The sequence below is a fragment of the Schistocerca nitens genome, chromosome 6 (assembly GCF_023898315.1).
Source record: "Schistocerca nitens isolate TAMUIC-IGC-003100 chromosome 6, iqSchNite1.1, whole genome shotgun sequence".
In the NCBI taxonomy this organism is placed as follows: domain Eukaryota; kingdom Metazoa; phylum Arthropoda; class Insecta; order Orthoptera; family Acrididae; genus Schistocerca; species Schistocerca nitens.
In genome coordinates this window covers 257513698-257539031 of record NC_064619.1, presented here as the reverse complement: position 1 = coordinate 257539031, position 25334 = coordinate 257513698, and the positions used below count along the sequence as shown (strand labels likewise).

At 46.6% G+C, this 25334-nt stretch overlaps 1 protein-coding gene across 3 annotated transcripts in view; it reads left to right on the top strand.

The window, feature by feature from the left end:
* The first annotated feature begins 346 nt into the window (after positions 1–346).
* The window catches only part of LOC126262263 (probable ATP-dependent RNA helicase DHX35), a 233149-nt gene continuing 208161 nt past the window's right edge, over positions 347–25334 (top strand). Inside the window, exons 1-3 of one of the 3 annotated variants that reach the window (XM_049958758.1) lie at positions 347–652; positions 16855–16967; positions 17140–17192. In XM_049958758.1, coding sequence (XP_049814715.1) covers positions 17147–17192 — 46 coding nt within the window. In that variant the 5' untranslated portion in view covers positions 347–652; positions 16855–16967; positions 17140–17146. Of the gene's footprint in view, positions 653–16854; positions 16968–17115; positions 17193–25334 lie in introns of all 3 variants that reach the window. The other 2 variants (XM_049958757.1, XM_049958759.1) reach the window with 2 other exon arrangements.

Below are 25334 nucleotides of genomic sequence, written 5' to 3'. Positions count from 1 at the left end.
ATAGCCTTATATGTACTGCATATTCCCCAGAGCTTTTAATTTTTGACGGAAATCCTATTTCTGGCGTTAAATGGTTAGTTCCGTGTTTCATACTTCATATTCCCAGTGGAACATGTCAGTCGAAAAGTAGGTAACAGAAATTCATAACTGTATATTACAATTCAGCTCCATAAAGCAATTGGCATTTCTACGTAATACGTATGTGTACTTTCGCGATTATATTGCATTCTACTGGATCCCTGGAGTTTAATATCGCATGACGTTACCGCATTGTATTATGCTCTATGACGTAGCACAGAGTAGAAATGACGAAGCTGTGATATCAAATTAGACAGTTGGTACCAAGCGCCACAGCAGAAAGGTTGCGTGTTATAGTAATCTTTGGCGCGCGGAATAACAATTGTGGTAGTGTGTGGATGAGTTTAGTTGGAGTGAAGTTGTAAGGTTTATATGTAGTCAGGCAAGAGTGTTAACACCGAGATTAATTCTTGTCAAATTGAATGAAACTTGTGCCCGTTGCATGTAATGTTGAAGTTGCGATGTGTTACGGTATCGTACTCCCATGAGAAAGTGAATTTGCTGTTTTGTTTGTAACTCCTGAATGTATAGTCCGTTTACTGTTCACGGACTAATAGAGAAGACAGCTCACGAGGTAAGCTAAGGCGATGTAGGATGAAATTTTTACGTGGTTTGTGTATAATTTTTCCCGAACAGATTTGTTCGGTATAGGCTAACTCTTATTTCTTTATCGATGTGTGTAGTCGTATACAGCAAAACCCAAGCATGAATTCTAGACACTCCTAAGGGCGAACATAACTGTCATGTATAGTGCAGGAGCATCACAGTCTTTAATTTTTCCCTGTCGCCTATCATTGTCCTGTTGGACTCTCCTAACAGGGGAACATTGCGACAGCATTACTAACAGTTTCATCGTCATATTTTTGGAAATGTTTCCCTTGACTTACATCTTTGGGAGTTCATCTGGGCCCTAATTGCATAACTGCAGAATTTCAAAGAACCAGAACCCACAATTTGACGTTTGGCCCAGTTGACTTAGAAATGTTATCGTTAGTGTTGCTACTAAAATCTGCTTATATGGAAAACTTGACATTTTAGCCTTAAATAACAAATATTGCCAGTAAATAAAGAACAGTAGAATTTTTTTGAATCTTAATTAATGTTCCACCTATGAAAATTATATTTGGTATCTCGCTATACGTAACGATGTTGGACAGAACAAATTATCCTACAGTAAAACAAGGATGACCTCGACACAGACGTAGGTTTGAACTACACAGAGGTTATTAGGCATTGTACTATTTGACATGGCATGCCGTTGAATTCTACCAAAATTTGAAGCTCTTTATCGAGCCAGTTATGGGGGGGGGGATATCGTATTTCACATTAACAATTTGTTACCGAAGTTGGAAGAAGGGATAAGTGAGAGGGGGGGGGGGCGGACTGTAACCAACTGAAGATTGAACCCTGAACCTTTGTATTTAGCCACAGAGCAATTGTACAGTATCACACACATGTCTGCTAACAAGTTAAATTTGGTGTAGTAGTCTGCATATTATGAACAAAAAAACCATTATTCCATCTCCATGTTCGCAAATTCTTGTTACCAAATTTATTACGACTTGTATGACAGTGTTGCTTAACTCTTTTATCATACCTTATTACACAGTCATGGTTTTTTAAGGCTAAATGACTGTGCAGTTATACACAAAGAGCTTCCTTCTGTAGTAAGCATTGTAAAGATGTAGAACAAACAAGGCCATTGTGTCTGCTACATTTTCATGCACAGTAGACTTACCTAGGAATTGAATTACAGGAATTCATAAATCAACATATTTCACTTGCATTGGCAGTGACTGAAGATGGCTGGAAGCAGATGAACTTTAAATTAAACGGATAGCCAGTAGTAAGTAATTACTGTGGGTAACATTAGCTCTTTGTTGGTCAGTATATTAAAAATAAAAAATGCTCTAAGCTCTTTTTATCTTGGAACAGTGCTGTGGCTAAATTATTCTTAAGTTGTCATTTACGTAGTTCACTGATGTTGGCGATGACCTTTGACTGCACGGAATTGACATTCATATTAATGCAAATGTTTCGTTATGAAATGTTTGCTTTACGAAGAGAATTTACTGAGTAGGCAAGGTACAAACAAGAACCTGTCGGTCATAGAGCAGGAACAGCATTAATTATATACCTTATGGCCAACATCAGCACACTATGCTGCAGCTGCTGCCACTGCCGTGAGTAAAATATTACCAGTCCTGCAGAATAGGCTCGCTAGAATTAAGGGTCAATCCATACCAAATGGTCCAGCACTGGTTGCTTGACCATCTCAGAAAAATTTTATATTTGCTGGGTGAATTCTCCTTGTTGGGCACAATGATTTTCCTGGTATGAGATTGACATAGGGACTTTTATTTTTAGAATAATGATCAAATGTTATTTCTCACAGTTCTTTTGTTATAGGTTTCTTATGTTTCTCAAAAGGGTCCGTGCAAGACTGACCAAAAAGGTGACGAAATTTTTTTAAGTATTTAATTTCATGGTACTTGATTGTTGATTTGACCTCTGGGCCAACTCATAAGTAAAACACCGCTTTTTCTTCTTCCCTGTAATCATTGATTAAAGTAGTTTCTTTAGGACGTACTCCATACACTCTTTTATGACATGCTTCATTAATAACAACACCAACAGAACATGGAGACACCATTTTTCAACTCCACACTTCAAGAACTTCTAGCTAAATAAGTGTGAGCAGACAATTGTTGGTGTAAGGGGGATGACAACAATCAGACTTGTATAGGCTCAAAGAAACAATTGTTAGCCTGCTGAAACAATTACCACAGCATTGTTTCGACAATCATTAACTAGTATAATGTGGTGTGCTACATTATGCAGTTTATATACTTTGATTAGCCTACCAGATATCTCAGATGTTAAAAAATGTATTTTTGCCTCTTGTTTGTAAATTTTTTTCCCCATGACTTCCAATTGAATCTCAAAGTTGAAGTTTATACTGAAGTTTGATATCATAGAGGCCTCTTAATTGTGAAATTTTCAGATTTTTATCTGATCCCCCCAACAAAGACATTGCAGGCCACAAAATGGAAAAATTAAAAAAATCCCTTTTTTAATATAGTGTATTTTTTTAAGTGTAAACTGAACACCATTGATACCCTATATAAAGTAACTATACTATACAGTATAATAGCAGAAAAAATTTTAAACCTGAGAAAATGATCTTTCTTTCGAAAATTATTGTTCAAAAATTGAACTTTTTTTAATTTGTGGCTGATAACTTTGAACTATTAAATATATATTAAAGAATACATTCAGCTAAGTGATAATGATGTTAATTTGTAGCCCATTGTGTGTTGTACTAAATGCATTTTATCTGAAAGGCTTTGGACAAGCCACTACTGAATAATTGTAAAAAATGTAGATACTTGCAAATATGAAAAAACTCATGCGGCCTGGAACAAATATGGCCGCCATTTCTAAATAATATATATATATATATATATATATATATATATATATATATATATATATCTAAAAACAAAGATGATGTGACTTACCAAATGAAAGTCCTGGCAGGTCGACAGACACACAAACATACACACAAAATTCAAGCTTTCGCAACAAACTGTTGCCTCATCAGGAAAGAGGGAAGGAGAGGGAAAGACGAAAGGATGTGGGTTTTAAGGGAGAGGGTAAGGAGTCATTCCAATCCCGGGAGCGGAAAGACTTACCTTAGAGGGAAAAAAGGACAGGTATACATTCTCGCGCGCCCACCCACCCACCCACCCACCCACCCACACACACACACACACACACACACACACACACACACACACATACAGACACAAGCAGACATATTTAAAGACAGTTTGGGCAGAGATGTCAGTCGAGGCGGAAGTGAAGAGGCAAAGATGATGTTGCCAGCTTCATCCTGACCCACAACTTCTTCACTTTTGAAGACCAGACATACCAGCAATTAAAGGGAACAGCCATGGGTACCAGGATGGCCCCCTCGTATGCCAACCTATTCATGGGTCGCTTAGAGGAAGCCTTCTTGGTTACCCAGGCCTGCCAACCCAAAGTTTGGTACAGATTTATTGATGACATCTTCATGATCTGGACTCACAGTGAAGAAGAACTCCAGAATCTCCTCTCCAACCTCAACTCCTTTGGTTCCATCAGATTCACCTGGTCCTACTCCAAATCCCATGCCACTTTCCTTGATGTTGACCTCCACCTGTCCAATGGCCAGCTTCACATGTCCATCCACATCAAACCCACCAACAAGCAACAGTACCTGCATTATGACAGCTGCCACCCATTCCACATCAAACGGTCCCTTCCCTACAGCCTAGGTCTTCGTGGCAAACGAATCTGCTCCAGTCCGGACTCCCTGAAGCATTACACTAACAACCTGACAACAGCTTTCGCATCCTGCAACTACCCTCCCGACCTGGTACAGAAGCAAATAACCAGAGCCACTTCCTCATCCTCTCAAACCCAGAACCTCCCACAGAAGAACCACAAAAGTGCCCCACTTGTGACAGGATACTTTCCGGGACTGGATCAGATTCTGAATGTGGCTCTCCAGCAGGGATAAGACTTCCTCAAATCCTGCCCTGAAATGAGATCCATCCTTCATGAAATCCTCCCCACTCCACCAAGAGTGTCTTTCCGCCGTCCACCTAACCTTCGTAACCTGTTAGTTCATCCCTATGAAATCCCCAAACCACCTTCCCTACCCTCTGGCTCCTACCCTTGTAACCGCCCCCGGTGTAAAACCTGTCCCATGCACCCTCCCACCACCACCTACTCCAGTCCTGCAACCCGGAAGGTGTACACGATCAAAGGCAGAGCCACGTGTGAAAGCACCCACGTGATCTACCAACTGACCTGCCTACACTGTGACACATTCTATGTGGGAATGACCAGCAACAAACTGTTCATTCGCATGAATGGACACAGGCAGACAGTGTTTGTTGGTAATGAGGATCACCCTGTGGCTAAACATGCCTTGGTGCACGGCCAGCACATCTTGGCACAGTGTTACACCGTCCGGGTTATCTGGATACTTCCCACTAACACCAACCTATCCGAACTCCAGAGATGGGAACTTGCTCTTCAATATATCCTCTCTTCCCGTTATCCACCAGGCCTCAATCTCCGCTAACTTCAAGTTGCCGCCACTCATACCTCACCTGTCATTCAACATCGTCTTTGCCTCTTCACTTCCGCCTCGACTGACATCTCTGCCCAAACTCTTTGTCTTTAAATATATCTGCTTGTGTGTGTGTGTGTGTGTGTGTGTGTGTGTGTGGGCGCGCGCGCGTATACCCGTCCTTTTTTCCCCCTAAGGTAAGTCTTTCCGCTCCCGGGATTGGAATGACTCCTTACCCTCTCCCTTAAAACCCACATCCTTTCGTCCTTCCCTCTCCTTCCCTCTTTCCTGATGAGGCAACAGTTTGTTGCGAAAGCTTGAATTTTGTGTGTATGTTTGTGTTTGTTTGTGTGTCTATCGACGTGCCAGCGCTTTCGTTTGGTAAGTCACATCATCTTTGTTTTTAGATATATTTTTCCCATGTGGAATGTTTCATTTTTTGACTACTAATGATTGGGGAATTCACACAGCAAATATAAAATTTTTCTGAGATGGTCAAGCAACTAATTATTTTATTTTATTTTTTTTTTTTTTCCTGGACCACTTGGTATGGATTGACCCTTAACTGGAATTATGACCCATCACAAAGGTTTCATGAACAACACAGTCAAGTGCATTGATGGCCATCTATCAACCACTAATGTGGATCGTTTCAGAATAATGTAGTAGGCTAAGTTGGACACATCAGCTGCACAGTATTAGGTGTCTTAAATGTTGACACAAATTCCTTTCACAATAGTAATTTACCAGGTATATTGAGCTCCTATAATCTTAAAGATGTAATGATTTTAGACACCAGAGTAACAGATTTATCATTCATTGTGATAGACTATGTAATAACCAGCAACTATGTTGGAGGTAGCATTAAATTCAGTCACCTGGAATTTCACTGCTCTCATTTTTATTGCCACCAAATTGATTACATAAATGTAAATCCTCCAGAAATTGCAAATAAAATTGAGTGGAAATGAAGCCCAACTACAAAAATAAACTAGCTCGGAAGGATCAAATAAAGAATAGGATGCATTTTATTCAGTTTTGACTTCTGTTGTCCAATTAAAAAGACAACATACTTGATTCCCAATCTGTGGGGAGAAAGAGTTCCATTAAAATTAGCAGCTAGATTAATATAAATGTACATGCCCTGTATGTACTGTATAAATTCTGGTATGTACATTTTCAGAATAGGATTGACTGTGGTATAAAACCCTGTCAAAATCTTGCTTTTAGTGACAGATTAAACTGTGGTGTAGCTCAAGGTCTGCAGGAAGTTGAAAGATAATAATTTGATTGAGAGTTGGCAAAGCCTCCCATGTAGAGGTTGGTAACAGATTGACCAGTAGTGTAGCCTCATGTTTGTCTGTGTCATATTTAAGGACACTTACCTATGTTTAGCTCATTTCTCATCATAGAGACTGAAACGGCAAGTAAATTCAGAAGACATAATAGTTAATTTTCAGCTTTCTGCGAAGTATTTTGATGCATATTATGTGCTTTTATCATACATAAAATACACCAACCGTTTTGTGTAGAATGTAGTGTCTCGTGGTTCATAAATGTGGATAGACAGACAAAAAGAACACTTTCTTTTTAGAAAGGTTTGAAATGTGGTTATTCACTAGAATGGAGAAACTGAAAGGGTCGACAAGATTTGTAATGAGATGCTGAGCAAGGGAGGAGAAGAGAGAAACTTCGTAATAGGGAAACATCGTGGATGGGACACACATTACATACGAAATGTGGAAGGAAAAGTAAAAGGGGAAAGAGGGAGAGGAAGAAGGTGGTATGGAATGCTAACAGATGTGACGAGAGGAAGGAGTGAAGACTCTCATCACAACCCCCCAGGGGATCCACAACTCTTTTGTGGATACGTGCGTAGCGAGCACGGGACCCCGAGCTGATGTGGCCTTCCTTCCTTTCCGGGCTGCATACCTTCCCTTTCCGCATCCTTCCCCATCCCCCATCTTCACCCCCCCCCCCCCCTTCACCTCTGGCTCTTTCTTTCCCTTTCTCCCCCTCTGGGGTTATGGTTTGTGCCTACGTCCGGAGACGGACGCTTGTAAATATACTACATTCTTAGCCTTCCTTGCTTGTAAGTCTTCATCCTTCCTTTGTCCTTCTCTTTTCCTTACCTCTTCTCTCTACCCTTTTCTCCGCTGCGGCGTTTGAGACCTCTCTTCTTTCCTTTCCCTTTCTCTTTCTTCCTCCCTGTGCGTGTCTGAAGGCCGACCCACGCACCTCCATGCGTAGCCGGTGACGGGGTAACGCGTAATTCCCTGCCCCGGGTAGACAGGTAGGACACGTACATACCCCCTGGTAACGGCCAGGCCCAGGGAGGGGTGATTACCCGAGCTGATACCTTCCGAAAGTGCCGATTGGTCCCTCCGTCCGTTTGTCGGGAGGTGTGACCTGAGGTGTGAACAATCACCTAAGGCGGGAGTGCCCTCAGAGAGGGCCCCCACAAGGGAGGAGCGCGACATCGGAGACGCTGGTAATCATGGGGGATTCTTCCGCAATGGTTTCCTCACCTTCCACTATGTCTGCTCACAAATGTAAGTTCACTGAGTCTCAGCCACAGTCAGTTCTTCCATCGTTGCCACAGTTCCTTGTTGTTTCTCGGTCTGACGAAGGTCACGACTTCTCCACGGTCAACCCTTTCATTATTCAGAAAGGTGTCGACGCAATTGCAGGTCCTGTTAAGTCTTGTTCCAGATTACGGAATGGCACCCTGTTGTTAGAAACAGTCAGTGCCCTCCAGGCACAAAAATTGCTGCGTACCTCACTACTGCACACCTTCCCTGTCCGGGTGGAACCGCACCGTACTTTAAATTCCTCGCGTGGAGTCGTTTATACACGCTCCCTCGATGGATTGTCTGACAAAGAAATTCGGCACTACCTGTCTGACCAGGGCGTAACGGCTGTTCATAGGGTTATGAAAAGGGTTGACACGAACATCATTCCAACCCGCACTGTCTTCTTGACATTTGACAAAGTTCAACTCCCATCAAAAATCAAAGCAGGTTATGAGATAATTTCCGTTCGCCCTTATGTCCCAAACCCTACGCGTTGCTATCGGTGTCAGCGGTTCAATCACACCAGCCAGTCCTGTTCCAATCCGGCCAAATGTGTTACGTGTGGCAAGGATGCCCATGAGGGTGCTTGTCCACCTCCATCCCCTCGCTGCATCAACTGTATGGGTGACCACGCTACTTCCTCTCGAGATTGTCCCATTTTTAAGGACGAAAAGCTCATCCAGGAAATTAAAGTAAAGGAGAAGGTGTCGACCTTTGCTGCTCGAAAATTATTCGCCAGTCGACAGCCCACCGTGCCTCAGAAAGGAAAATACAACGCTGTCCTTGCTTCTCATCGGCCAACAAAGGAGGCGGCCACGCAGACATGCGACCTCACCTTTAGTGCCACGGTCGTCAGATCGGCCAGCGCAAAGATCGCACATTCAACCTCACCACTTTCGCCTGCCCACTCTCTGGCTCACCCTTCGTCGAGTTCTGCTAAATCTCGAGCCCAAAAGTCAGACACCAAGACTTCGAAAAAAGAGCATACTCGTGAAGAGTTTTTACGTACGGCAACTTCCCAACCATCGGTTCCTCCTTCCTCTAAACATCATACTTCCAAGAAGGCTACAAAGAAACCCAGTTCCTCTCCTTCTCCGCCAAGGCGTGTCCCATCTACAGCACCACCTGGCGGAAATCGCCCTTGGCCGTCTTCTGTGTCGCCGAGGCGCACTGCTGGCGGCCGATCAACCGGCCGGTCGCTGGTGGCAGGAGCTGCTCCTGACCAACCTATGGATCAGGATCTTCTGCCTTCGGCTGAATGCCATTCCATGCTGTCGGTCGCAAGCTCAGAGCAGTCGTTGAGTTGACAGCGACCTTGGTCACATTCCTCCATTTTCTGTTCACCCTATGTCCATTATCCACTGGAATATCCGCGGTATTCGAGCCAATCGGGATGAATTGTCGATTCTCTTACAATCCTACTCGCCGGTCATCTTCTGTCTTCAGGAAACAAAGCTGCGTCCCAATGACCACTTTGTTCTCCCTCATTTTCAGTCCGTCCGATATGATATCCCCTCTGTTGAAGGCACTCCAGCACATGGAGGACTCATGATTCTTCTCCATGAAACTCTCCATTATCACCCAATCCATTTAAACACCTCCTTCCAAGCTGTCGCCGTCCGTCTTTCCCTTTCCGGATACACGTTCTCTCTTTGTACTGTATACATTCCATCGTCCACACCAATGGCACGAGCTGATCTCCTTCATCTTCTTGGTCAGCTTCCACCCCCATATTTGCTGGTTGGGGACTTCAATGCCCACCACCCGCTTTGGGGATCTCCACATCCTTGTCCACGTGGCTCACTATTGCTAGACGTCTTCCACCATGCAGATCTAGTTTGCCTCAACACTGGGGTCCCTACATTTTTGTCTGCCTCCACGACAAATTTATCTCATTTGGACCTTGCGGTCGGTACTGTTCCGCTAGCTCGGCGCTTCGAATGGTTCGCCCTTGATGATACACACTCGAGTGACCACTTTCCATGTGTCCTTCGATTGCAGCCTCAACTGCCCTACATGCGCCCGCGACGCTGGAAGTTTGCCCACGCCGATTGGACACTTTTTTCGTCTCTAGCGACATTCGATGACCGTCACTTTCCCAGCGTCGACGATGAGGTCACACATATTACCGACGTTATTCTTACAGCTGCGGAACATTCAATACCACGCACCTCCGAATTGCCCCGGCGGCCCCCAGTTCCTTGGTGGAACGAGGCATGCCGTGATGCACTACGTGAGCGGCGACGTGCTCTCCGCGTTTTCCGCCACAATCCTACTTTGGCCAACTGTATCCGCTATAAGCAGCTCCGAGCGCGATGCCGTCGTGTCATCCGCGATAGCAAGAAGGCAAGCTGGAAATTCTTTATTAGCTCATTTAACACCTTCACTCCCTCCTCGGTAGTTTGGAGTCGGCTTTGACGGTTCTCAGGCGCGCCTAGTTTCTCCCCGGTCTCTGGGCTCACTGTCGCGCATGACACATTAGTGGACCCCATCGCAATTTCTAACTCGTTGGGTCAGCACTTTGCCGAGATTTCGAGCTCTTTAAATTACCCGCCAGCGTTTCTCTCGAAGAAGCGTGCAGCGGAAGTGCGACATCTTGCTTTCTCCTCTCAAAATCGCGAAAGCTACAATACTGTTTTCTCCTTGCGGGAACTCCAACATGCACTCTCTTCTTCTCGCTCCTCCGCCCCAGGACCGGATGGTATCCATGTCCAAATGTTGCTGCATTTATCAACCCATAGTCTGCGTTACCTCCTTCGCCTTTATAATCGAATTTGGACCGACAGTACTTTTCCCAGACGATGGCGGGAAGCTATCGTCGTTCCTGTTCCGAAACCTGGAAAGGACAAACATCTCCCCTCTAGCTATCGCCCCATTTCTCTCACGAGTAGTGTCTGTAAGGTTTTGGAGCGTATGGTGAATTACCGTTTAGCGTGGTGGCTGGAATCCCGCAGTCTTTTAACACCTGCTCAATGCGGATTCCGAAAGCATCGTTCTGCAGTTGACCATCTTGTTGCTCTCTCCACTTATATCATGAACAATTTTCTCTGGAAACGCCAAACGGTAGCAATATTTTTTGATCTGGAGAGAGCATACGATACCTGTTGGAGGACAGGCATCCTCCGCACATTGTTCTCTTGGGGCTTTCGAGGCCGGCTGCCCCTTTTTCTTCGCGAATTTATGGCAAAGCGCACATTTAGGGTGCGGGTGAACACTACTCTCTCCCGCACTTTCTCCCAAGAAAACGGGGTACCCCAGGGCTCCGTGCTGAGTGTTGTACTGTTTGCCATTGCTATAGATCCAATTATGGATTGTCTCCTTCCTGATGTCTTGGGCTCCCTCTTTGTGGATGATTTTGCGATCTACTACAGCTCTCAATGGAGCAGCCTTCTTGAACGACGTCTTCAAGGATGTGTCGATCGCCTCCACTCTTGGAGCGTCGAAACAGGCTTCAGTTTCTCTCCCAGTAAGACCGTTTGTGTTAATTTTTGGTGACGTAAAGAGTTTCTTCCGCCCTCCTTACATCTAGGACCTGTCAACCTTCCGTTTTCAGACGTCGCTAAATTCTTGGGTCTTATGTTTGACAGAAAACTGTGCTGGTCCTCCCACGTTTCCTATCTTTCGGCTCGCTGTCTGCGATCCCTCAACACCCTCCGTGTCCTGAATGGTACCTCCTGGGGAGCGGACCGAGTGGTCCTTCTCCGCCTCTATCGCGCCTTAGTGCGCTCGAAATTGGATTATGGAAGCATAGTCTACTCCTCTGCTCGGCCGTCTATTCTTCGTCGTCTCGACTCTGTGCACCACCGTGGATTACGTTTAGTGTCTGGAGCTTTTTACACTAGCCCTGTGGAAAGCCTTTATGCAGCGACTGCTGAACCTCCGCTGTCCAATCGCCGAGCAGTCCTTCTAAGTCGTTATGCTAGCCATCTGTCTTCCATGCCTGCTAATCCAGCCCATGACTTTTTTTTTCGACGCCTCCTTTGATGTAGGGTATGCAGGCCGCTCCTCCTCCCTACTACCCCCGGGAGTCCGCTTCCGTCAACTGCTCCATTCTCTTTCCTTCCGCTTTCCTAAAACCTTCTTGACAACTTGGGGTACAGCACCGCCTTGGCTCCGTCCCCGGATCTGCCTGCTCCGTGACCTTTGTCGATTTCCCAAGGATGGTACCCCTACACTTGTTTATCGTCGGGCATTTGCTGCTCTATGTGCACAAATGATGGACGCCACATTTATTTACACCGACGGCTCGAAAACATCGTTAGGTGTAGGGAGTGCCTATATTGTTGGCGACACCCCAAATCACTTTCGGCTTCCCGACCAGTGTTCGGTGTATACTACGCTGTTCTCCAGGCTGTCCACTACCTCCGCCGCCATCGGCGGATACAGTACGTTATCTGCTCCGATTGTCTCAGCTCTCTCCTCAGTCTCCAAGCTCTTTACCCTGTGCACCCTCTGGTCCATCGGATTCAGGACTGTCTGCGCTTGCTCCACCTGGGGGGGCGTCTCGGTGGCGTTCCTCTGGCTCCCGGGACACGCTGGTATCTGTGGGAATGAGGCGGCCGATATAGCGGCCAAGGCTGCAGTCTCTCTTCGTCGGCCAGCTATTCAGTCGCTTCCCTTCACCGATCTACGGAGCGGTTTATGTCGCAAAGTTGCTCATTTATGGCATGCGCATTGGTCAACGCTTCCCCATAATAAATTGCGGGAAGTGAAAGCCCTTCCTTGCGCTTGGACCTCTTCCTCCCGAACGCGTCGTCGGGAGGAGGTAATTTTAGCTAGACTCCGGATAGGGCACTGTCTTTTTAGCCATCGACATCTTTTAAGCGGCGGTCCTCCCCCACTCTGTCCCCACTGCTCTCAGCTGTGGACGGTAAGACACCTTTCGATTGAATGCCACTATTTTAATCCGTTACGCTCCCGTCTGCAGCTATCGCCTGATCTATCGTCGATTTTAGCAGATGACACGCGCTCAGCCGACCGCGTTCTCCGGTTTATTAGTGACAGTGAAATGACGTCAGTCATTTAAAGCTTTTTTTGGGGACAACCAACCCCTTTCTGTAGTGGATTTTTAAGCATTCCTTCTGCTTTTAGTTTCTCCAATTTTATGACTTTGTTCCCATTGCTGTTGGTTTTCAATTTCGGTTTTTTACTGTTTCCTAAGTCACGGGCTGGGCGCTAATGACCATAGAAGTTTTGCGCCCTAAAACCAAAAACAAACTAACTCTCATCACAAAGAGAGATAAGGATGACATCCAGTTGATACCTGTCTTGACAGATGTACTGAAAAGAGGAGACAGGGTCAGTTGGTATAATACCCAAGAACAGTTTTATAACATCCTTTAGTAATTTAACTCCCCAACTGGTGCCATTAGAGGGACAAATCAACTTAGCAAGGCAGTATACTGCTGCAAGACACATGATGGATTTAAATTTGAGAAACTGAAAGAGAAGATGTAATCAAAGTAGTTCCACAGCTAAAGAAACACTCAGCTGGTTGGGAAAGTAATAACAAAAAGTTCATGTGTTTCCCAGTGCACCACTGAAAATGATTGTCAGACAAATACGTAAAAAAAAAAAAAAAAAAAAGGACCAAAAGAGAAAGCATCTAAGTACAGATAATTATTTACGTTTACCTTGATTCATATTTAACTGGAAGAATGCAGAATGTTAAAATTAACAGTACAGGCAAGTCTGCAAAAATCAGCAGGGTCCTCTAACAGGGGAGGTATCAAGAATGGTGTACCACAGAGACGAGAATTAGGTGACTTATTGGTCTTTATATATGTTAATGACTTGCCACTCTATTCCTGAAGATAAAAAGCTACTTCTTTCTGCTGATGCTACTAGTATAATAATCACATCAGACAAACAAGAATTAGCTGAGGAAATAGTAAATAACAGTGTAGAGTCTTCTACTGCAAAGAAGCAAGGGAGAGGATGTTGTTATGGATGGCCAGTATCCTCTTTCTACAACACAAATACACAAGATTTAATATGGTTTTTTATTTACATGAACATTTGCATATTTTGAATAGAGTTCATGTGTTGTGGTACAAGCTCATGAGTAATAGTCCCCTTGCAGACAATATTGGTAATCTTGCTATCACAAACTTTAGTCTCACTGTAGTCACTAATCTGGTCCCTATGTACTGTCATAACCTGCGATGTGAACTGAGGCCTCTCTACGATTGAACTGACAGACGCGAAACGGGAGTAGTGAGTCGAGCGAGTGCCCTCCAGTCAGCAACGGTGGCCTAAATATGTGCTGTCGAGGGCGTTGGCGAAATGTTGCTTGCGTGTGTGTCATTGGCCTCTCTCATGATGTGCATGCTTGATCCAGCTCCTACTATCGATCTTCGCACTTCATCTTTGCTGGCCGGTGTGCTGGCGACAGCTTATGCCAGCACAGATGTCTTTCAGAAGATTATTAAGTGGTTCTCTGCAAGTGGACTCACCAAATTTTGAGAAAACACAGTGTATACAATGGTGTACAGTAAATGGCATAACACCAGTGATAATACAGACTTGAATCAGAGGTCTGTTGCTAAGGCAGAATATTCCAAATTTCTGCGTGTGTGCATTGATGAGAGATTGAATTGGAAGAAACGCATTGATAATCTGCTGAAATGGTTAGGTTCAGCCACATATATTAGGGTTATTACAAATTTTGGTAATAAACACATATGTAAATTAGCCTACTATGCCTGTTTTCATTCACTGCTTTCATATGATGACATATTTTGGGGTAATTCAACATTAAGAGAAAAAGTATTCATTGCACGAAAGTCTTTAATCAGAATGAGAACTGGAGGCTATCCAAGATAACCTTGCAGACATTTATATTAAAAACTTGTGATATTCGCAGTACCGTTGCAACATGTATAGTCAATCATGAAGCTTGTTATTAATAACCCATCCAAATTGAAAACTATTAGCAAAGTGCGTAGCTCCAACACCAGGAGAAATGGTGATGTTCACTATTCTGGGTTAAATCTGACTTTGGCACCAAAAGTGGTGAATTATGCTGCCACAAAAATCTTTGGTGTCATTTGCCAAGTCAGTACATGAATTTTTAGATATGAAGTAGTAATGGGGGGCGGATATTGTGTGATGAAATCTTATGTTAAACTGACACATTTAACATGATTACAAAATGTAGTATTTGTGATTTTGGAACAAGTATTAATGTAATGTAGACCAATATACTAATTCTAAAAGTAATGAAATTCTTGAGTCAGTGATGCTTCCTCATCTTAGTGTCTTCTTCACAAGAAACAATCTTCCTGCAGAAACTGAAAATGGGTTTCAAAAGTTTTGGAACGCCGCTACAGTTGTCAGTCACAGCAAGAGGCATGTTTGGTAAGAATCGTCGACTTTGGCCGGTGATGTGATATTAATGGCAGCTGTCACATCACCTTTTGGTGTATGAATGTGGGAAAAGGGGGGAGGGGAGGGGGGGGGGGTAGGAACTGGTTGTAGTGACAGATTGACATGTTTCTTAGTGGGGGGGGGGGGGTTGAAGGGTGTGTGTGTGTGTGTGTGTGTGTGTGTGTGTGTGTGTAGGTGAAGCCAACGAAAGTGAAACTAAATAAACATGTTTGTGGTGACAGTGACCTGTAGCTCAGCTCATTTGAAAAAATCACTAATAACATCATGTTATAGAATCCATATTGTTTATGAATATAATAGAGGGAAACATTTGCTGTGAATGAGAAAGCGCTGATAGATAGACACAATAATAAAAACACACAAACGCACACACAAATTTGAAGCTTTCGCAACCCCTGGTTGCTTCATCAGGAAAGAGGGAAGGAGAGAGAAAGATGAAAGGATGTGGGTTTTAAGGGAGAGGGTAAGGAGTCATTCCAATCCTGGGAGCGGAAAGACTTACCTTAGGGGGAAAAAGGACAGGTGTGTGTGTGTGTGTGTGTGTGTGTGTGTGGGGGGGGGGGGGGGGGGAGCACGCGCACACACACACACACGTGTAAATGCAAAGACATTTACATGTGCGTGTGCGCGAGTGTGTATACCTGTCCTTTTCCCCCTAAGGTAAGTCTTTCCGCTCCTGGGATTGGAATGTCTCCTTACCCTCTCCCTTAAAACCCACATCCTTTTATCTTTCTCTCTCCTTCCCTCTTTCCTGATAAAGCAACCAGGGGTTGCGAAAGCTTGAAATTTGTGTGTGTGTGTGTGTGTGTGTGTGTGTGTGTGTGTGTGTGTGTGTGTTTATTATTGTCTATCTACCAGCGCTTTCTTGTTTGGTAAGTCACAGCATCTTTGTTTCTTATATATAATCGCACCGAACATTCCTCTTTTCTCCACTGCTCTTCGCAGAAACTGAGGGCTTGCAACGCCAGGCATACATCAGTTTAACTCCTGTTTACGTGAGAGATCAAGTCTGCTTCTCACATAGTAGTCTTTTTTTCCTCGCATTAGGTTAAACATAATTGGTTTATTTATTTTCTTTACTTTTGTTTAACTGCCTTTTTTTTACTATACCAAGTCATAGATGATGATTTCCTGTTTGGCCCATATGATTACCTCTGTTGGTTGTAGCTGCTCTACTTGGTTCATTTCTGTTTCGTTGCATTTTGCCTTCCTACTGTAGGTACTGTTTGTAGGCTAATTTGATCTTTTGGCATGAGTGAATATTTTTTGGGTTAGTAGTTTTTTCCTAAGGCTTTAAAGTACGTAAACAGTATGTGATGTTTGCTTTAAGCTGCCGATGTCCATAATTTCTACCTTTTAAGTGTTAAATTTCCTTAACGCTTGTTTCATCTCAGATTTTTTGCTGATGGAGTGTCAGATCTATTTCTGTAAAATGTTAGATGTTAAAATTTGCTTAGATCCTTACAGCTTAGGGTTTTAAAACTTTCATTAATAAATAACTATTTCATTTTGTCTCAGTGTTGACGTGGGAAACAAAATAGTGGTACTCCTGGCCTAATGCCAGCATTGTGTGCAGGATTTTTGGTAATATTTTTTTTCTTTCTCTCTCCTAGAGGAATAATGGTTTTTACTGCTTGATTCCTAGACTGAGTACATTAATCTAATGTTTAAAGTCTGTTTCTATTTTTGCAGTGTCTTAGAAGCTGATGAAGTCTCAGTTGACTACATGACTAGAGTCTTCCTTCAAAAACTGAAAGTACAAATAGCACAGTTTGTCTGATGTCATACAGGACAATCTTTATCAGGTGAGAACTAGCAAAAATTAATTTTAGAACTTCTATAAATATTAAAGTGTTGTTTTTGTTATTTAAATATCCACAGTAAAAATAGCTCAAAGTATGACAGTAATTACAGCTCATTATTTTGTAGTAACTAATAATGTTGGTGTTATAGATACATGTCATTTTTCATGTGAAGCTGAGTTATGACAGCACAGAGTTCAAAGCAGAGGCCCAAATTCTTGAAACCAGGTGAGCTAAGCTAAACTTTTACATTTCGTGTTTATTTTCCATAATTTTAATTGTCTAGAATTGTCAAATTGATTGCAGCAAGGGCATTATTAAATTTAGAGCTCTTCTTATCTTTTAAATTCTATAACAATATGCAAGACCAGTACTTCGACAGAGGTAGGACTACTGTGCTCGTGTTGGTAGTGTAATAGCTTTATCTAATTTTACAGAGCACTAATGATGCCACAGAAGAGTGCTTTAAATTCACACACACAAAATTTTATAATGTCCATGTAGTTCTATTTTTAACGCAAAGTGTTAGGTACTGGAGAAATATATTCGTGACTTTTATATGACCATAAAAATTTGAAGTTTTATGCTTACTGTCAATCATTCCCCATGACCCGTCCGGTGCAGATTTGTGGCTTCACGTAAAATTCCTTTCCACTCTGTTATGGGCCAACTCTCTGCAGGCCCCCCCCTGCGGGTCCGGGGTAAGAATAGGCCCGAGGTATTCCTGCCTGTCGTAAGAGGCGACTAAAAGGAGTTTCAACCGTTTCGGCCTTCCATGTGATGGTCCCCCTTGGGGTTTGACCTCCATTTTTCAAAATTCTACAGAAGTACGAGCCTTTTGGGGAAGGACACCTTACGTGGTGTACCACTGGTCCTAAGTGCACTAAGACCTTGGCACTCAGCATTGCACCGGCGTTGTAACCATACCCACTATTCCTCAAATTGGGCCTAAACGCCTGATGGGTTGTCCAAGTTACGCCCATAGTGCATCTCCATCTGCACCAGCGATCATGATGGACTTTCCATGGCACCAGAAATCCAGCACGGTAGCCAGCCCGTTGTGGTGGGGTCGTCATGTACCATCTAGGTTGTAGCCCCCCGACAACACAGGGATCGTACTGCCGATACCCGAGCTGCACCCTCCCCACGTCGGCCAAGGAGTAGATGCCCGTCTCCTTGGGGCATCAGGACTCCCGGCAATGGTCATCCTGCCAGGTGGCCCTTGCTGCGGCTGGGTGGCGCCCGTGGGGAGAGCCCCTGGTCGGAGTGGGTGGTATCGGGGCGGACATTTCGCATATGAAACGTCAACACGTATCAGGTCGCTCTGCGGTCGAGTCTTTCAAAAGAAAAGGTACCATTTCTAGTTCTGGTTCTCCTGCCCTTTCCCCCTTGGCCACTCCATGGGAGGAGGGACAGGCCCGCCAGCTTGGAGCGAAGTACTTCCCCCGCTATTTGGTCTGTTCTCGAACCGATGGGGGACATTCGCCACCTCCAAGCCCATGTTCTTTGTTCAGCACATTGAGGACATCTTCGGGGAAATCGAGGCTCTCAGCAAGATGCGTTCAGGGTCCGTTCTTATCAAGACCACCTCCGCCACACAGTCGGCGGCGCTCCAGGCGTGCGACCGCCTAGGGGACATCCCAGTATCCATTGTCCCACATCTGGCACTAAATAGAACGCAGGGGGTTATTTTTCATCGTGACCTCCTGCTACAATCTGATGAGGAGCTCAGGGCCAATCTGGAGCACCGAGGCGTGCATTTCGTCCGGCGAGTCCAGCGCGGCCCCAAAGACCGTCGCATCGACACCGGGGCCCTTATCCTCGCCTTCGAGGGGGACGTTTTCCCGGAGAAGGTAAAGGTGATGTGCTACCGGTGTGACGTGCGACCTTACGTCCCGCCTCCTATGCGCTGTTTTAGGTGTTTGCGCTTTGGGCACATGTCGTCACGGTGTGAGGCTGAGCCCCTTTGTGGCGATTGTGGACGTCCTCTTCGTGAGGAACATACATGCACCCCACCACATTAATCGTCCTGGCGTCCACTCGCCTAGATCCTCAGACTGCCCCGCATATCAGAAGGAGAAGAAGATACAAGAAATCAAAACTTTGGATCGGCTCTCTTATTCTGAGGCCAGGAAGAAGTATGACCGCCTCCATCCCGTGCCATTGACCACTTCGTTTGCCTCAGTTGTGTCCACTCCTTCCGCGGTATCCTCACCCCTATCCTGTCCCCCTTCCGCCTCCTCCGCCCATCAGGGGGCTCTGCCTCCGCCTCCCAAATCCCTCCCTTCCAAATCCTCCTCCCCTGTGGCCCCCACCCCCTCTGCCCCAGGGGCCACCCTTCCTCCTCCTCCTGCCCCCACGCCACCTGAGAAGCTGTCCTCTTCTCAGGCGTCCATCGGGGAAACGTTCCGGACCCCAGCTTCCGAGGTCCGGCGTTCCAAAACGGACCCCGCGCGTGAGGACCTTCTTCGGGTCCAGCCCACCATCCCTGTGCCTCCTCGGCCTTCCAAGAAGGCCTCCAAGAAGAAGTCTCTATCCCCCTCTCCACCCCGGTGCGTTTCGTCTGATGCTCCATCCGTGAGTCGCTGCTCCCGGCCGTCCTCAGTTTTGCCGGGACGCTCTGCTGCCAGGCACTCAGCTGGCCTTTCGTTGGCAAACGATGCTGCCCCTCCTACACAACCAGGGACAGCGGCCGCAGCTGGCGACGAGTCGATGGAACCGGATCTGCCTCCCGTCGGTTGTAGCGTTGTTCCCTCGCAACCTGGCCCTCCGCGGCCGTCGAGGTGACCAGCTGTTCCCCCGTCTCGTTCCCCCAACTTTTTGACTAGCGATGGCGTTGTTTCATTGGAACATAAGAGGTATTAGATCTAATCGGGAGGAATTACAACTGCTCCTCCGCCTGCACTGTCCGCTCGTCCTTGGTCTCCAGGAAACCAAGTTGCGCCCGACTGACCGTATTGCCTTTACCCACTATACCTCGGAGCGGTATGACCTCACCCCTGTGGACGGTGTCCCAGCTCATGGTGGGGTCATGTTGCTCATTCGGGACGATGTCTATTACCATCCCATCCCATTGACCACCCCACTCCAAGCAATAGCTGTCCGCATTACTCTTTCTGCTTTCACTTTTTCAGTTTGTACCATCTACACTCCACCATCATCTGCTGTTAGTCGGGCTGACATGATGCACCTGATCGTTCAGCTTCCCCCGCCGTTTTTATTGTTTGGCGACTTCAGTGCCCATCATCCCCTTTGGGGCTCTCCTGCATCCTGTCAAAGAGGCTCACTCTTGGCGGATGTCTTCAACCATCTCAATCTTGTCTGCCTCAATACTGGCGCCCCGACTTTCCTCTCGGACTCTACTCATACCTACTCCCACTTGGACCTCTCGATCTGTTCTACCACTCTTGCCCGTCGGTTCGAGTGGTATGTCCTTTCTGACACCTATTCGAGCGACCACTTCCCCTGTGTCGTTCGTCTCCTGCACCACACCCCATCCCCACGTCCTTCGAGCTGGAACATACTGAAAGCTGACTGGGGACTTTACTCCTCCGTGGCGACCTTTCCGGACCACGATTTTCCCAGTTGTGACAGTCAGGTCGAATACCTCACGGCTGTTATCATCAATGCTGCCGAACGTTCCATTCCTCGTACTACTTCTTCTTCACGTCGCGTTTCCGTCCCCTGGTGGAACGAGGCTTGTAGGGACGCTATCCGTGCTAGACGACGTGCTTTACGCACCTTTCGCCGCCATCCTACGTTGGCGAATTGTATTGAATACAAACGACTCCGAGCGCAATGCCGTAGAGTCATCAAAGACAGCAAAAAAGCTTGTTGGGCCTCTTTCACCAGCTCCTTTAACAGTTTTACTCCCTCTTCCGTCGTTTGGGGTAGCCTGCGCCGGCTGTCGGGCATTAAGGCCCACTCCTCGGTACCTGGCCTGACCTCAGGTAATGAGGTCCTTGTTGATCCTGTGGCTGTCTCCAACGCCTTTGGCCGCTTTTTCGCGGTGGTTTCAAGCTCCGCCCATTACCATCCTGCCTTCCTTCCCAGGAAAGAGGCAGAAGAGGCTCGGCGACCTTCCTTCCACTCGCTGAATCTGGAAACTTATAATGCCCCCTTTACTATGCGGGAACTCGAACGTGCGCTTGCACTGTCCCGGTCCTCTGCTCTGGGGCCAGATGCCATTCACGTTCAGATGCTGGCACACCTTTCTCCGGCGGGCAAAAGCTTCCTTCTTCGTACCTACAATCGCGTCTGGACCGAAGGTCAAGTCCCCATGCGTTGGCGTGATGCCGTTGTTGTTCCTATACCCAAACACGGGAAGGATAGACACCTTCCTTCTTGTTACCGCCCCATTTCTCTTACAAGCTGTGTCTGTAAGGTGATGGAGCGCATGGTTAATGCTCGGTTAGTCTGGATTCTTGAATCTCGACGGCTACTTACCAATGTCCAATGCGGCTTTCGTCGCCGCCGCTCCGCTGTTGACCACCTTGTGACCTTGTCGACATTCATCATGAACAACTTTTTGCGAAGGCGCCAAACGGTAGCCGTGTTCTTCGACTTGGAGAAGGCTTATGATACCTGTTGGAGAGGAGGTATCCTCCGCACTATGCACAGGTGGGGCCTACGTGGTCGCCTGCCCCTTTTTATTGATTCCTTTTTAACGGATCAGAAGTTTAGGGTACGTGTGGGTTCCGTATTGTCCGACGTCTTCCTCCAGGAGAACGAAGTGCCTCAGGGCTCCGTCTTGAGCGTAGCCCTTTTTGCCATCGCTATCAATCCAATTGTGGATTGCATTCCACCTAATGTCTCAGGCTCTCTCTTTGTCGATGACTTCGCGATCTACTGCAGTGCCCAGAGAACATGCCTCCTGGAGCGCTGCCTTCAGCGTTGTCTAGACAGCCTATACTCATGGAGCGTGGCAAATGGCTTCCGGTTCTCTGAAGAGAAGACGGTTTGTATCAACTTTTGGCGATATAAAGCGTTCGTTCCGCCATCCTTACATCTCGGTCCCGTTGTTCTCCCATTCGTGGACACAACTAAGTTTCTAGGGCTCACGTTGGACAGGAAACTGTGTTGGTCTCCACATGTCTCTTATTTGGCGGCCCGTTGTACACGTTCCCTTAATGTCCTCAGAGTTCTTAGCGGTTCATCTTGGGGAGCGGATCGCACTGTCCTGCTTCGCTTGTATCGGTCCATAGTCCGATCGAAGCTGGATTATGGGAGCTTCGTCTACTCGTCCGCTCGGCCATCCCTCTTACGCCGGCTCAACTCCATCCACCATCGGGGGATACGTCTTGCGACCGGAGCCTTCTACACTAGTCCTGTCGAGAGTCTTTATGCTGAAGCTGCCGAGTTACCATTGACCTACTGGCGCGACGTACTGCTGTGTCGGTATGCCTGCCAGCTGTTGTCTATGCCCGACCACCCCTCTTAAAAGTCCTTCTTCGCCGATTCTCTCGACCGTCAGTACGGGTTGTATGTGTCTGCCCTGCTGCCCCCCGGAGTCCGCTTCCGTCGCCTGCTTCGACAATTGGATTTTGCCCTCCCTACCACCTTCAGAGAGGGTGAGAGCCCGACACCACCTTGGCTCCAGGCTCCGGTTCGTATTTATCTCGACCTCAGCTCACTCCCGAAGGAGGGTACTCCGGCTGCAGTGTATTGCTCACGGTTTGTCGAACTTCGTGCTCGACTTGCCGGTCACACCTTTATTTACACCGATGGCTCCAAAACTGACGATGGTGTCGGCTGTGCCTTTGTCGTCGGGGCCGCCACCTTTAAATACCGGCTCCTCGACCAATGTTCCAGCTTTACGGCCGAGCTTTTTGCTCTCCATCAGGCCGTTCAGTATGCCCACCGCCACCGCCATTCATCGTATGTACTCTGCTCTGACTCACTCAGTGCTCTTCAGAGCCTTGGAGCTCCCTATCCAGTCCATCCCTTGATTCAACGGATACAGCAGTCCCTCCATTCTTTCGCTGATAATGGTGGTTCTGTCAGCTTTCTGTGGGTTCCCGGACATGTAGGAGTGCCTGGGAATGAGGCTGCGGATGCTGCAGCCAAGGCTGCAGTCCTCCTGCCTCGGCCAGCCTCGCATTGTGTCCCGTCATCTGACGTTCGTGGGGATGTATGTAAGAGGCTTCTGTCGTTGTGGTGGGATGCTTGGTCATCCCTCCAAGGAAACAAGCTCCGGGCAGTAAAACCGCTCCCAACTGCTTGGACAACATCCTCCCGACCATCTCGGCACGAGGAGGTCCTTCTGACCAGGTTGCGGATTGGGCATTGCCGGTTTAGCCACCGCTACCTGCTCCCCGGTGACCCAGCCCCGCAGTGCCCTTGTGGTCAGGCATTAACAGTGCGCCATGTTTTATTGTCGTGTCCCCGTTTTAGTCAATTTCGTGTTGTCCTGTCCCTGCCATCTACTTTACCGGATGTTTTAGCTGATGACGCTCGAGCAGCTGCTCGTATTCTGCGTTTTATAACTTTAACTGGCTTGTCCAAAGACATTTAACCTTTTTACTTATTTTATCTGCATATTTGTCAGGTCCTTCTGGTGTCCCCCCATCCCCTTGAGTTTTACCAGATTCCATGTGCTCTCACAACAGTGACTGGGCGCTAATGACCTCAGCAGTTGAGCGCCCTTAAACCCAAACAAAAAAAAAATCTCTGCACGCCACCACCCTGTCTTAAGATCAATATTTTGCTGGACTGCCCTGCCTTTTGGCCCTTCACATTAAGTACACCCTCCCACTGTCCTTGTCACAGGTATTAGCTGATGCTCGTGCTTGGTGGTGTCCATTCTTGGTTTTCTTTGCATAAGTGGTTTGTCCTCCCAGATTAGTCCCTTGGTTAGTGTTGGCGTAGGTTTGGGAGGCCTTCAGCCTTGCCCCCATGCCAGCCCCCCTTACTCTACATTTTGTTCCTCTTTGTAGAGTCTTATTCCTGTGATGTTGTCTCCATTGTGTTGTGTTTTTGGCACAGTATGGGGCTGGGATGGGCCAGCAGCAGTGTCGGCACCTCGTCGCACATAGCATCTATGGGACACCCTCTGTCTCACTCCTTCCCCTCCTCCCTCCTTTCCCTATCTTTACTCTTCCTGCTGCCCCAACATTCCATCTGCCTCATTGTTTGCCCATTTTCCTCCCCCATTGACTGGAGTGTGCTGTTGGGGGTTGTTCCTCCCTTAGTTTCGGGCACTGTGGATTGTGGGACTGATGAGCTAACTGTTTGTACCCCCTCCCCAAAGCGATCAACCAACTGACCAACCATTCATGGAAGAAACTGGTAACAGCAGTGACAGCCATACTTAGATATTTCTTAAATCCATGCTGTAATTTGGTAATCATTTCATGTCTTTGAGGAAAAGGCTAAGAGCTGTAATAGGATAATTGTTTCAAATATTTTATTAATGGTAGGGATTAGCGATATCGGTCCTTAATTAGAACCTACTTATGGACTTGCTCAGTTACCCTTATCATTGAGACACTTAGGTATGTTTCTCCATTTATACTGTGATTAATGAGATAGTGAAGGGGTTCTTTCATGGGAACACTTCTATTTACACCACATTTGGGGTGCCATCCCGTCCACACGAGTGGTTGTTCTTTAGCCTTTGTATTGTGGTCATTATCTCCTGTTGATTAATTCTCACGAGTTCGAGCCTTATATGTTTGCGGTGTTTCCCCGCCTGTGGGTCCGGGGGTTAGGATAAGCCTGAGGTATTCCTGTCTGCCGTAGGAGGTGACTAAAAGGAGTCGCACACATTTCAGCCTTTATGTGATGGTCCCCTGTAGGGTTTGACCTCCATTTCTCAAAATTTTCCCAAAGAGTGAGCCAATTGGGGAAGAGGCACCTTACACGGTGCAATGCCCATCGTGCACTCAGACCTCCCGCATCCTTCGTCGACGTGGATCTGCACTTCCGTTCATTCTCCAGCTGTTGGGCAAGGTCATCCTCCTGGGTGTTTTCCTCCACCCTCTGTGCAGTATCGCTTTCTGCGCTGTTGATAATGGACTACTTAGCTTGTTTGTGCCATGATATCCAGCATGGTAGCCAGTCAGTTGTGGTGGGGCTGCCATGTACCCTGTTGGTTGTAGCCCCCTGATCACACAGGGATCGCTCTGCTGATGCCTGTGCCGTTAACTCCCCACGTATGCCAAGGAGTAGATGCCAGTCACCATGGGGCATCGGGACTCCCGGCAATGGCCATCCTGCCAGGTGGCCTTTCTTGTGGTTGGGTGGCCACTGTGGGGAAAGCCCCTGGTCAGAGTGGGTGGCATCAGGGCGGATGACACACCATGAAGTGTAGTACATCATTGCTTGCTGTTGGTCAAACACCAGCAGTCTCTAAGTGATCAAGGTTTAACT